The 14,467-nt window shown below is 40.1% G+C and overlaps 1 protein-coding gene across 1 annotated transcript in view; it reads right to left on the bottom strand.

Moving 5' to 3' along the window:
- Positions 1-14,467, bottom strand: part of LOC127417948 (iron-sulfur clusters transporter ABCB7, mitochondrial) — a 67,619-nt gene that overhangs the window by 35,317 nt on the left and 17,835 nt on the right. Inside the window, exons 2-5 of the mRNA XM_051658235.1 lie at positions 12,477-12,557; positions 12,252-12,326; positions 8,282-8,401; positions 5,016-5,148 (exon numbers count right to left, since the gene is read on the bottom strand). Of these exons, the coding sequence (XP_051514195.1) occupies positions 5,016-5,148; positions 8,282-8,401; positions 12,252-12,326; positions 12,477-12,557 (409 nt within the window). The remainder of the gene's footprint in view (positions 1-5,015; positions 5,149-8,281; positions 8,402-12,251; positions 12,327-12,476; positions 12,558-14,467) is intronic.

The following is a 14,467-nucleotide window of genomic DNA, read 5'->3' as shown; positions in this document are numbered from 1 at the left end:
AAAATGGACACCTCACAATTCATACAGATTTGATAGGCTGCTGATACACTATATTGCCAAAAGTATTCGCTCATCTGTCTTTAGACACATATGAACTTAAGTGACATCCCATTCTTAATCCACAGGGTTTAATATGACGTCAGCCCACCCTTTGCAGCTATAACAGCTTCAACTGTTCTGGGAAGATTTTCCACAAGGTTTAGGAGTGTGTTAATGGGAATTTTTGGCCATTCTTCCAGAAGCGCATTTGTGAGGTCAGACACTGATGTTGGACGAGAAGGCCTGGCTTGCAGTCTTCGCTCTAATTCATCCCAAAGGTGCTCTATCGGGTTGAGGTCAGGACTCTGTGCAGGCCAGTCAAGTTCTTCCACACCAAACTCGCTCATCCATGTCTTTATTGACCTTGCTTTGTGCACTGGTGCGCAGTCATGTTGGAACAGGAAGGGGCCATCCCCAAACTGTTCCCACAAAGTTGGGAGCATGGAATTGTCCAAAATCTCTTGGTATGCTGAAGCATTCAGAGTTCCTTTCACTGGAACTAAGGGGCCAAGCCCAGCTCCTGAAAAACAACCCCACACCATAATCCCCCCTCCACCAAACTTCACAGTTGGCACAATGCAGTCAGACAAGTACCGTTCTCCTGGCAACCACCAAACCCAGACTCGTCCATCAGATTGCCAGATGGAGAAGCGTGATTCGTCACTCCAGAGAACGCGTCTCCACTGCTCTAAAGTCCAGTGGCGGCGTGCTTTACACCACTGCATCCGACGCTTTGCATTGCACTTGGTGATGTATGGCTTGGATGCAGCTGCTCGGCCATGGAAACCCATTCCATGAAGCTCTCTACGCACTGTTCTTGAGCTAATCTGAAGGCCATATGAACTTTGGAGGTCTGTAGCGATTGACTCTGCAGAAAGTTGGCGACCTCTGCGCACTATGCGCCTCAGCATCCGCTGACCCCGCTCTGTCATTTTACGTGGCCTACCACTTCATGGCTGAGTTGCTGTTATTCCCAATCGCTTCCACTTTGTTATAATACCACTGACAGTTGACTGTGGAATATTTAGTAGCGAGGAAATTTCACGACTGGACTTGTTGCACAGGTGGCATCCTATCACAGTACCACGCTGGAATTCACTGAGCTCCTGAGAGCGGCCCATTCTTTCACAAATGTTTGTAAAAGCAGTCTGCATGCCTAGGTGCTTCATTTTATACACCTGTGGCCATGGAAGTGATTGGAACACCTGAATTCAATTATTTGGATGGGTGAGCGAATACTTTTGGCAATATAGTGTATATTTCTGATGACGATATCATATCGTGGGCCGCAAAAGATGCCCACGTGTGGAGTAGCGCTGCCTTAAAACAACAGGATACAGGTAATGATCGGCAATAATATTAGAGTATATCAGAGCATAGATTAGGGCTCAACATGCTTTATCATGTAACTCTAAAAACTTAAATGTCAGTACGTGGAGTGGGCACAGGGATTGATATTACAAAATTGTAAACGTTTTGGTAGATGATATGTAATAAAAATATACACATATTTAAAGAAAACTATTCAAAAATAATAAAAGGTCCTTTACACTTAAAACTTAAAAATTTTGTTTAAAATGTAAAATTAATTATTTTAAAATACAATTTAATCTCCTCAACATAATTTTTTACAAATCTAAACAAAAGTAAGGCTTCTTTTTCCCATTATTCTGAAGCAAACTTGCAACACTCATTTCTTTAAAAAATTTCACATTTAGGCTATTGCCTTTCATGACACACTGTACGCCTTTTTGGAGACAATATATATTACAGGGATAGTACACCCAAAAATTTAAATTCTCTAATAATTTATATTATATTATCCCAGAAGTGTATGACTATCTTTGTCTGCTGAACACAAATTATGATTTTTAGAAGAATATCTCAGCTCTGTAGGTCCATACAAGTGAATTGTGGCCAGAACTTTGAAGCTCCAAAAAGGACATAAAGGCAGCATAAAAGTAATCCATACAAGAGTGGTTTAATCTATATCTTCAGAAGCAATATGATAGGTGTGGGTGAGAAACAGAACAATATTTACAGAAGTTTACATACACCTTACACTTATACTTTTAAACTCAGTTTTTCACAATTCCTGACATTCCCTGTCTTTGGTCAGTTAGGATCACTACTTTATTTTAAGAATGTGAAATGTCAGAATAATAGTAGAGAGAATGATTTATTTCAGCTTTTATTACTTTCGTCACATTCCCAGTGGGTCAGAAGTTTACATACACTTTGTTAGTATTTGGTAGCATTGCCTTTAAATTGTTTAACTTGGATCAGACATTTTGAGTATTGTTGCTGGAATTTTGGCCCATTCCTCCAGACAGAACTGGTGTAACTGAATCAGGTTTGTAGGCCTCCTTGCTCGCACACACTTTTTCAGTTCTGCCCACAAATTGAGGTCATGGCTTTGTGATGGCCACTCCAATACCTTGACTTTGTTGTCCTTAAGCCATTTTGCCACAACTCTGGAGGTATACTTGGGGTCATTGTCCATTTGGAAGACCCATTTGTGACCGAGCTTTAACTTCCTGTCTGATGTCTTGAGATGTTGCTTCAGTATATCCACATAATTTTCCTTCCTCATGATGCCATCTATTTTGTAAAGTGCACCAGTCCCTCCTGCAGCAAAGCACCCCCACAATATGATGCTGCCACCCCCATGCTTCACGATTGGGATGGTGTTCTTCGTCTTGCAAGCCTCACCCTTTTTCCTCCAAATATAACGATGGTCATTATGGCCAAACAGTTCCATTTTTGTTTCATCAGACCAGAGGAAATTTCTCTAAAAAGTAAGTTCTTTGTACCCATGTACACTTGCAAACTGTAGTCTGGCTTTTTTATGGCAGTTTTGGAGCAGCCTTTCAGGTTATGTCGATATAGGACTCATTTTACTGTGGATATAGATACTTGACAACCTATTTCCTCCAGCATCTTCACAAGGTCCTTTGCTGTTGTTCTGGAATTGGTTTGCACTTTTCGCACCAAATACATTCATCTCTAGGAGACAGAATGCATCTCCTTCCTGAGCGGTATGATGGCTGCATGGTCCCATGGTGCTTATACTTGTGTACTATTGATTGTACAGATGAACGTGGTACCTTCAGGCATTTGGAAATTGCTCCCAATGATGAACCAGACTTGTGGAGGTCCACAATGTTTATTTTCTGAGGTCTTGGCTGATTTATTTTGATTTTCCCATGATGTCAAGCAAAGAGGCACTGATTTTGAAGGTAGGCCTTAAAATACAACCACAAGTACACCTCCAATTGACTCCAATTAACCTATCAGAAGCTAACTGGCTAACTGTCTAAAGGTTTGACATCATTTTCTGGAATTTTCCAAGCTGCTTAAAGGCACAGTTAACTTCGTGTATGTAAATTTCTGACCCACTGGAATTGTGATATAGTTAATTAAAACTGAAACAATCTGTCTGTAAACAACTGTTGGAAAAATTACTTGTGTCATGCACAAAGTAGATGTCCTAAACGACTTGCCAAAACTATAGTTTGCCAATATCAAATCTGTGGAGTGGTTAAAAAAATTAGTTTTAATGACTTGAACCTAAGTGTATGTAAACTTCTAACTTCAACTGTGAGTCATTTTTCCTATAAATTCTTCTCCCTGCCCAGGAGGTGGCGATATGCATGAAAAATATGAATAGCCAAAAACAAAAGAAGAATGTGAAAGTGGAGATTTACAGTAAAAAAACTTAAATATTGATCTGATTTTTACCCACACATATCGTATCACTACCGAAGATATGGATTTAACCACTGGAGTCGTATGGATTACTTTATGCTGCCTTTATGAGATTTTTGGACCTTCAAAGTTCTGGTCACCATTCACTTGCATTGTGAGGAACTACAGAGCTGAAATATTTTTCTGTTTGTATTCTGCTGAAGAAACAATGTCATACACATCTGGGATGGCATAAGGGTGAGTAAATGATGAGAGAATTTTAATTTTGGGGTGAACTATCACTTTAATGCTAAATATAACTGTGTTCACAGCTTTAGCAACAGTAACTAAGGGGGCGGGGCTTAGCATGCTGGACGTAAAATTATTGAAAATTCCTAATTCGTACAATGCAGCCCTTTTCCGCTTAACCACAATAGAAACAATGCTCAAATTTAGACTGGACTGACACGTTTCTACCAGTTTTCATTTCAATCGGTATATACGTAGCTCACGCTTAATATGAATTGAACTAAAAGCAAATGTGTGTTTGAGGGGGCCTGGGTAGCTCAGCGAGTATTGATTCTGACTACCACCCCTGGAGTCGCGAGTTCGAATCCAGGACGTGCTGAGTGATTCCAGCCAAGTCTCCTAAGCAACCAAATTGGCCCGGTTGCTAGGGAGGGTCGAGTCACATAGAGTAACCTCCTCGTGGTCGCTTTAATGTGGTTCGCTCTTGGAGGGGCACGTGGCGAGTTGTGTGTGGATGCCGCGGAGAATAGCGTGAAGCCTCTACACATGCTATGTCTCCACGGTAACGCACTCAACAAGCCACGTGATAAGATGCGCGGATTGATGGTCTCAGACGCGGAGGCAACTGAGATTCATCCTCCGAAAACCTGGATTGAGATGAGTCACTACGCCACCACGAGGACCTAGTGCGCTTTGGGAAGTGGGCATTAAAACTGGGGAGAAAAAAAATAATAATGTACAAATAAATTGTGTGTTTAAAGCTGAAGTGTGTGTGGGAGAATTTTATCAGAAGGCAACACCAGCAATGTCTGTTCACCAGTGTTCTAATATAGTTATAAAGTTAACACACGAAATTCCAAACTGCATTAGCACCTTTAAGAGTGGTGGCATACATGACAAAACAAATCACAATGAATGTTTCACAATGAAAGCAATATTGATACTAAACTTTTCAGGAAAGGTCAGCCGGCACTTAATATGCAGCGCGCTTCCCAAAATGAAGTCAAACACCTGCCAGGACAGGAGCAGGCAGGACTTACAGCCAATCAAAACAGCCGTTGCCATGGTTGCCACAGTGTTTGGCGCATCGCTCAGGTTCAACATGTGTCCCGACATCTGGTTGAGGCTGTCCACTGCATATTTAAACATGAAGGGCACCGTCACATTGGTTATCTGGAGGACAAACAGAAATGAGAGGGAGAGAGAGCGATGTGAGCGTGCCAAATGTTTTGATGTATGACTACGCCACAGAATGATGTATCTTACAAAACCTTGTTTCACCTCGTAATCAATAGTAAAAAAAAAAAATTTAAAAAAATGATATAATTATAAAATATATATATATATATATATATATATATATATATATATATATTTTGCATAAAGAAAAAGGGAATTTTTATGGCCACTGGATTTTTTTGCATTATGATATTATTTCCATGACAATTAAACACATTTTACCTCCAAATTCACAAAACCTTATTCTTATTGCTGTAGTGCGAAATTAAAACAATTATGTGTTGTAAAACATTTATACATCATGGTAGTATTTGGTAGGGCTGCAACGGTACATGTATCCACGCTGAACCAAACAGATACAAGGCCTTCGGTATGGTACACCCAGTCACATGAATGATTAAATATCTTAGCATGTGTGAAACCAACATTAAAACAACATATAACAAACAACACAAACTGTGTAGAACTAAAATGAAAAAAGAATGCAGAGCAAAAAAAACTGACTTGTTTTTTTTCTTTCGTTCTTGGGCTGAAATGTGACCCAGACATGTTTAGGTGAGATGCACCCAGGAAATGCGTTGCTTTTGCAGGAAGTACTGTCACTGTGAAACAAAGCAAGGATCCATACCTTCCTAATTACTGCGTTGAAGCTTCATTTGTGGAAAATAAAAATGAGCTGCCAACACCTAAGTGATAATTTCACTTTCTAACAGCATGCATCCATAGCAATGCCCTTTAACAAGAGGACAGAGTCTGGAGGCAACTGGATCACAACAGGTTTTAATTACTAATATTGCCAAACAGGTCGACACCAGAGCTATGTTCCAAAACCTGGTGAGCTGCTTCCGAAAGCAGCACTAGTAGGTGCGCTCCTGATGTGAAATCTGTTCCAAAAGGTAGGCATCTTAATTACGCTGCCTCTTTAGATACCTTGTTTTGGCAAAATTCAGCCTTAAAAACAAAATTTTTGTACAGTCTCACTTGACAGAGCCTGAATATGTGAAGTTCAAAGCAAAAGGTATGTGATTAACCATCCAAATACATGAAAACGCAGTATGAAAAGATTGGCAGCAGCAGGTTGTTTCTTGTATTTGAGAATATCACACTGGGTGATGGAAGAAAAATGTGCCAAATTTTAATCGTTTTATTTCTTTCCTGGGTGCAGATTAGTGGGGACAGGAAAAAAACATTCGACTGTGACAACTTGACAAAATGATTTGTTAAAGATGTTCGATCTTAAACACAATAATTGCATTCCTTTCCGAAAACTTTTTCAACATGTATGCCTTTCATTTTAAATTACACTCACCGGCCACTTTATTAGGTACACCTGTACCCCTACTTATTCATGTGATTATCTAATCAGCCAATCGTGTGGCAGCAGTGTAATGTTTAAAATCATGCAGATACGGGTCAGCAGCTTCAGTTAATGTTCACATCAACCATCAGAATAGGGAAAAAATAAATGTGATCTCAGTGATTTGGACCGTGACAGTATTGAGTATTTGTGTAACTGCTGATCTCCTGGGATTTTCACACACAACATTCTCTAGAGTTTACTCAAAATGGTGCCAAAAACAAACAAACAAAAAAACAACCTGTGAGTGGCAGTTCTGTGGATGGAAACTCCTGAATGGCCAGACTGGTTCAAGCTGACAGAAAGTCTACAGTAACTCAGATAACTGCTCTGTACAATTGTAGTGAGCAGAATAGCATCTCAGAATGCACAACACGTCAAACACTGAGGTGGATGGGCTACAACAGCAGAAGACCATGTCAGGTTTCACTTCTGTCAGCCAAAAACAGAAAACTGAGGCTGCAGTGGGCCTACCATCTGTGTACTTCAGCAGAAATCCAGATTCATTAGACCAGGCGATGTTTTCCCAGTCTTTAACTGTCCAGTTCTGGTGAGCCTGTGCCCACTGCAGCCTCAGCTTTCTGTTCTTGGCTGACAGAAGTGAAACCTGACGTGGTCTGTTGCAGCCGATCTGGCTCAAGGTTCGACGTGTTGTGCATTCTGAGATGCTATTCTTCTCACTGCAATTGTACAGAGTGGTTATCTGAGTTACTGTAGACTTTCTTTCAGCTTGAACCAGTCTGGCCATTCTCTGTTGACCTCTCTCATCAACAAGGCGTTTCCGTCCACAAAACTGTCACTCACTGGATGTTTTTTGTTCTTGGCACCATTCGGAGTAAATTCTAGAGACTGTTGTGTGTGAAAATCCCAGGAGATCAGCAGTTACACAAATACTCAAACCAGCTGGCACCAACGATCCTACCACGGTCAAAATCGCTGAGATCACATTTTTTCCCCATTCTGATGGTTGATGTGAACATTAACTGAAGCTCCTGACCCGTATCTGCATGATTTTATGCATCGCACTGCTGCCACACGATTGGCTGATTAGATAATCGGATGAATAGGTAGGTGTACAGTTGTACCTAATAAAGTGGCCGATGAGTATATATGACTAGGTATGATGGCATATTGGACAAAACCTAGCAGTCTAGAATGGGTTAAAACTTACACATATATTCAAACTGTATCTAAAACTTTAATGAATCAAATAATGTATCTAATGAAAAAGGTAAAATGATTTTTTTACACATCTACACAGGCCCTCATTAATGCTTACCGGGGGGCGGGGTGCATTCGTGGCATCCGCCACCCTATTGAGCCCATCTACGTTAGCGGGAGGAGCGCATGTAAACACGTTCAGAGGTAGATGGCAATTTAAACACAAGAGACAGTATGCAACAGTGAAAGCCGCCCGTCTAACACATGGTCATAGAGTAACAGTCCACTGACACCCCCCACCGCCTTTGGACGACTGGCAGGGCGCCCATGGAACCTTAATGCGCCCCTGCATATACGTTGCTAAGAATACATTTGTGGGATTGGTTAAAATTTTGCCAGGACATTTGCAAATCTGAACTACTGGTAGAAAATCCTAATTGTTAAGCTCTGCAATCTTTCTCCTAAATTTTGTTACTGTCACAAAACAATTATATTAGAACTTCCATAAAAAACAAACTTCCCCAAAATAATTGTATTCCCCAAACGCACCTTGGCTCCAGCAAGCAGGCCCAGTGATATGGCCACACGTGCTCGGAGGTCTGGTCGGTCTTTGGGCCAAACGTACGTCAACATTGCTGCCAGAATCTTCGATGAGTTCACTTCAACCAGCTGCCAACAAAAGCATGATAGTTCTTCATAACTCACTCTCCCAGTTTAAATATCATCAAATTGAAAAATTAAAAACAGTTTGAAATCCAAGACTTTATTTACCAGCTGAAGATGTTAAGGTGCACACAGTAATTTTTTGTTTGTGTCAACTCTGACTTAAACTGACACAATAGTTTTTAGTTACATATGCCATTGTAGAAATACACTATTCACAGCCTTAATTAATTTAATCCATAAGTGAAAATGTGCAATAACTGGGCGGTTACAGAGTTTAAGCGAGTAGTATTCAGCTGGTCATGCGATCCTAACATGGCAGTCCCCATGAGGGGACCCTCTTAATGTACAACCCCAATTCCAAAAAGTTTGGGACAGTATGAAAAATGCTAATAAAAACAAAAATGAGTGATTTGTAAATTATATTCACCCTTTGCTATATTGAAAGCACTACAACTACACATTATATGATGTTTTACCTTGTGAATTTCATTGTTTTTTTAATGTACAGTCATTTCAAATCAGATGATTGCAACACGTTCCAAAAAGGTTGGGATAGTCGAAACATCAACATTTCTTCTAATAACATTTATTAAGCATTTAGGCACTGAGGACAAGTTTGTTAAGTTTAAAAAGTGGAATTTTCCCACATTCATCCATTATGTAGGTCTTTAGCTGTACAATTGTACGGGGTCTTCATTGCCATATTGTGTGCTTCATAATGTGCCACACATTCTCAACTGGAGATGGTCAGGACTGCAGGCAGGCCAATCTAGCACCCACACTCTCTGCTCACACAGCCATGCACTTGAAATCCGGGCAGTATGTGGTTTGAAGTTGTCCTGCTGGAAAATGCAGGGACGTCCCTGGAAAAGACGGTGCTGGATGGCAGTATATGTTGCTCCAAAATTTTTACATATCTGTCTGCATTCATGGTGTTCTCACAGATGTGCGAGTTACCCATGCCATGGGCACTGACACACCCCTGGCCCATACAGACACTGGCTTTTGGACCTGACGCTAATAACAGCTTGGATGGTCCTTTTCCTCTTTGGCCCGGAGAACACAACGGCTTTGTTTTTCAAAAACATTTTGAAATGTGGACTATTCAGACCAAAAAACACAGTTCCACTGTTCTACTTTCCATCTAAGATGAGGCCGAGCCTAGAGAAGTCGCCGGCGCTTCTGGACAGTGTTGATGTATGGCTTCTGCTTTACACAGTAAAGTCTTAACTTGCATCTGTGGATGCAGCAGTGAGTGGTGTTGACTAACAAAGGTTACTAAAGTAATCCCAAGCCCATGTTCATGATATCCATTACAGATGAATGCCGTTTTTTAAGACAGTGACGTCTGAGGGATCAGAGATCACGCGCATTCAGAAATGGTTTTCGTCTTGCCCTTTACGCACCGAGATTTGACCATATTCCTTGAATCATTTAACTATATTGTGCACTGTAGAGGGTGAAATGCCCAAAATCATTTCAATCTGTCTTTGGGGAACATTGTTCTCAAAGTGCTGGATTATTTGCTGTCGCATCTCTTCACAAATTGACAACTTGACATGGGCAGTGGTGGCTCAGCGGTTAAGGCTCTGGGTTACTGATCAGAAGGGCGGGGGTTCAAGCCCCAGCACTGCCAAGATACCACTGTTGGGCCCTTGAGCAAGGCCCTTGACCCTATCTGTTCCAGGGGTGCTGTATCATGGCTGACCCTGCACTCTGACCCCAACTTAGCTGGGATATGTGAAAAAAAAAAGAATTTCACTGTATATGTGCAAATGTGTGATAAATAAATAAATAAAAAAAATTGTAATTGTAAAGTCTTGAACGATCCTTGCTCTTGAAGGACTAGGCTGTTTTTGGAGGCTCCTTATACAGTATACAGTACTATGACACAATTGCCTCATCTGTTTAACATCTCCTGTTTCACGTCGTCTTGTTATTTCAACTCGTCAAATTGTTATTAATCTTAAATTGCCCGTCTCAGCTTTTTTGGAGTGTGTTGCAATCATCTGATTTGAAATTACTGTACATTTTCAAAAAAACAATGAAATTCACAAGGTAAAACATCATATAATGTTTAGTTGTAGTGCTTTCAATATAGCAAAGGGTGAATATAATTTACAAATCACTCATTTTTGTTTTTATTAGCATTTTTCATACTGTCCCAACTCTTTCAGAATTGGGGTTTTAGAATAAAACAGCTTTTATAAGGTTACGGATATGACTGGAATCTTCACCTCATCTCATCATGATTATATACATGTTTCAAAATTACTATTATTTTCTTTAGGAGTAAAACTTTTTAAATGAGGAGAACATTACTGAATGCACCTTTAAAATGAAATATAGCTACAATAATTACAATAATTGAAAGTAATATTATTGAAAGGTGGTGTTGTGAACTGTCATGTCCTCCTAGTGAGACAGAAGCAGCATCAGCATCCACTGTAGGGGGCAGCAAAGATCCATACAGCCCATTTTCCCTGATGCCACTCCAGTTCAGTGTACATAATTTTACTTCAGGAATGTGACGTATTTCCAAGTAAAACAAGATAATCAAGAAAAAAAAAAATGTGCAGCAGGACTTGGTTTCATCCATTGGTAATTAATATTATAGTAAAAAGTGGTCTCTATAGGGCAGGTGGTTGTTAAAAGGGATAGTTCACCCAAAAATGAAAATTCTCTCATAATTTACTCACCCATATGCCATCCCAGACGTGTATGACTTTCTTTCTTCAGCAGAACACAAACAAAGATTTTTAGGAGAATATTTCACCTCTGTGGGTCTATACAATGTAAGAGAAGGGTGACCAGAACTTTGATGCTCCAAAAAGAAAATAAAGGTAGCATAAAATAATCCATTCGCCTCCAGTGTTTTAATCCATGTTTTCAGAAGCGATATAACAGGTGTGGGTGAGAAACAGATCAATATTTGTCATTTAATACTATAAATCTCCACTTTCTCATCTTCTTTTGTTTTTGGCAATTTGCATACTTCAAGCATATCATAACCTACAGGGAAAGGTGGAGAATTTATAGAAAAAAAGGACTTAAATATTGATCTGTTTCTCACCTACACCTATCATATCATTTCTGAATACATGGATTTAACCCCTGGAGTCGTACGGATTACTTTATGTGCTTTTTGGAGCTTCTGGCCACCATTCACTTGCATTGTATGGACCTACAGAGCTGAGATATTCTTTTAAAAATCTTTGATCGTGTTCAGCAGAAGAAAGAAAGTCATACACCTCTGGGATGGCATGAGGGTGAGTAAATGATGAGAGAATTTTCATTTTTGGGTGAACTACTTAAGTGTTGGTGGTGCAGTGGGTTAGAGCACAGAACTGATAAGCATAAGGTTGCCGGTTTGATCCCCAGAGCCACCACCATTGTGTCCTTGAGCAAGGCACTTAACTCCAGATTGCTCCGGGGGGACTGTCCCTGTAATAAGTGCACTGTCAATTGTTTTGTATAAAAGCATCTGCCAAATGCATAAAATGTAAAATGTAACTATCCCATTAAAAGTAAGAGGGCTTGGCAACGCCAGTCAAAAAGGAAACATGTTTCAAAGGCAGAGCAAGTTAGTTTTTTCTTTAAAATAATGTGGAATGATGAATTGTTCACAGGATGATCAGGAATGTGCATTTAGAAAGCAAATAGGGTCAATTTTGAGTCCAATTTAACGCTGACTTCAAAATGTGGAACGTTTGAGCTTCCACTGTCGAATGCTCCATCTTATTTAAAAAGAAAAGTTTGTACAGTCATCAGCTGCTATGATCATCATGCTTTCATGTTAACAATCCTCAATGTGTTTTAGAAATATGAACTGGAGCTTCAGAAATTAACTAACCACATTTTTGGGATCAGCATTGAGTCCTCCTCCTGCATGTCCATGCCAGCACTGTCTCTCTGGGATCTGTAAATGCTGGAAGACCAATTCAAAAGAGTTTCCAAATTCCTATTATATTTTCACTATTTTGCATTTCAAACATTGAGATAATTGATGAATCATCAATTTCAAGAAAAAATAAAATTCAAGCAGAATTTCTGAACACAATATTTTGATGTTGCTTACTTTTACTGTTTCCAGGATCTGTTGACTGTTGTGACCTCTGTTGACAGCCCATGTCGATGATGCTAGGTTTGGACTTGATAGCTAAAAAAAAAAAAAAAAAGAGGGAAGAGATGTGAGATTAAGTTCATGTTTGTAGTAGAGTACTACTCTATAATTCAATCAGTGTGCTGAAGCACATTCAATAATTCAGCAGCACTTAAAGGAATTTAGACCTTACTCACAGTAATGCCATATTTGATTTTTGACGTGAATGAAAACGAGGCTGTGAGGGATAGACTTAAAAAGTCCCCGGCAGACTCACACTGTCAAAAAAGAAGTTTGAAACAGCTGAGCAATGACATTTGCGCACATTCAGTCACCGGCCACGTGGCTGGAGGAGGCGTTTAGAGGTACATTTAAATATGAGAATGCTCAAGACTACGTGTAAAACATCAACTTACAGTTGTGCTCAAAAGTTTGCATGACCTGGCAGAAATTGTGAAATTTTGGCATTGATTTTGAAAATATGACTGATCATGCTGAAAATATGAAGTGATCATATGAAGCCATTTATTATCACATAGTTGTTTGGCTCCTTTTTAAATCATAATGATAACAGAAATCACCCAAATGGCCCTGATCAAAAGTTTACATACCCTTGAATGTTTGGCCTTGTTACAGACACACAAGGTGACACACACAGGTTTAAATGGCAATTAAAGTTTAATTTCCCACACCTGTGGCTTTTTAGTGTCTGTGTATAAATAGTCAATGAGTTTGTTAGCTCTCACGTGGATGCACTGAGCAGGCTAGATACTGGAAAGAACTGTCAAAAGACCTGCGTAACAAGGTAATGAAACTTTATAAAGATGGAAAAGGATATAAAAAGATATCCAAAGCCTTGAAAATGCCAGTCAGTACTGTTCAATCACTTATTAAGAAGTGGAACATTCGGGGATCTCTTGATACCAAGCCAAGGTCAGGTAGACCAAGAAAGATTTCAGCCACAACTGCCAGAAGAATTGTTCGGGATACAAAGAAAAACCCACAGGTAACCTCAGGAGAAATACAGGCTGCTCTGGAAAAAGACGGTGTGGTTGTTTCAAGGAGCACAATACGACGATACTTGAACAAAAATGAGCTGCATGGTCGAGTTGCCAGAAAGAAGCCTTTACTGCACAATGCCACAAAAAAGCCCAGTTACAATATGCCCGACAACACCTTGACACACTTCGAGCTTCTGGCACACTGTAATTTGGAGTGACGAGACCAAAATAGAGCTTTATGGTCACAACCATAAGCGCTATGTTTGGAGAGGGGTCAACAAGGCCTATAGTGAAAAGAATACCATCCCCACTGTGAAGCATGGTGGTGGCTCACTGATGTTTTGGGGGGGGTGTGAGCTCTAAAGGCATGGGGGATCTTGTGAAAATTGATGGCAAGATGAATGCAGCATGTTATCAGAAAATACTGGCAGACAATTTGCATTCTTCTGCACAAAGCTGCGCATGGGACGCTCTTGGACTTTCCAGCACGACAATGACCCTAAGCACAAGGCCAAGAAAAAGGTGAAGGTTCTGGAGTGGCCATCACAGTCTCCTGACCTTAATATCATCGAGCCACTCTGGGGAGATCTCAAACGTGCGGTTCATGCAAGACGACCAAAGACTTTGCATAACCTGGAGGCATTTTGCCAAGACGAATGGGCAGCTATACCACCTGCAAGAATTTGGGGCCTCATAGACAACTATTACAAAAGACTGCACGCTGTCATTGATGCTAAAGGGGGCAATACACAGTATTAAGAACTAAGGGTATGTGTAACTAACTGTATATGACATTAAAATGTGTTATCAATAACTATACCCCTCATTCTATGAGAAGAATTCACATGAGATGAGTAAAAGAAGTTGTATTAACTGTGTGATGAGGAGATGCGTACACTTTGAGACTCTCGCGTGACAACGGACGTGATCAAAGATGGCAACATCCCTTCTGTAAACATCCAAGCA

This window comes from Myxocyprinus asiaticus, chromosome 27 (assembly GCF_019703515.2).
Source record: "Myxocyprinus asiaticus isolate MX2 ecotype Aquarium Trade chromosome 27, UBuf_Myxa_2, whole genome shotgun sequence".
Classification (NCBI taxonomy): domain Eukaryota; kingdom Metazoa; phylum Chordata; class Actinopteri; order Cypriniformes; family Catostomidae; genus Myxocyprinus; species Myxocyprinus asiaticus.
The sequence above is the reverse complement of the archived record's forward strand: the minus strand, read 5'-3'. Positions and strand labels throughout refer to the sequence as shown.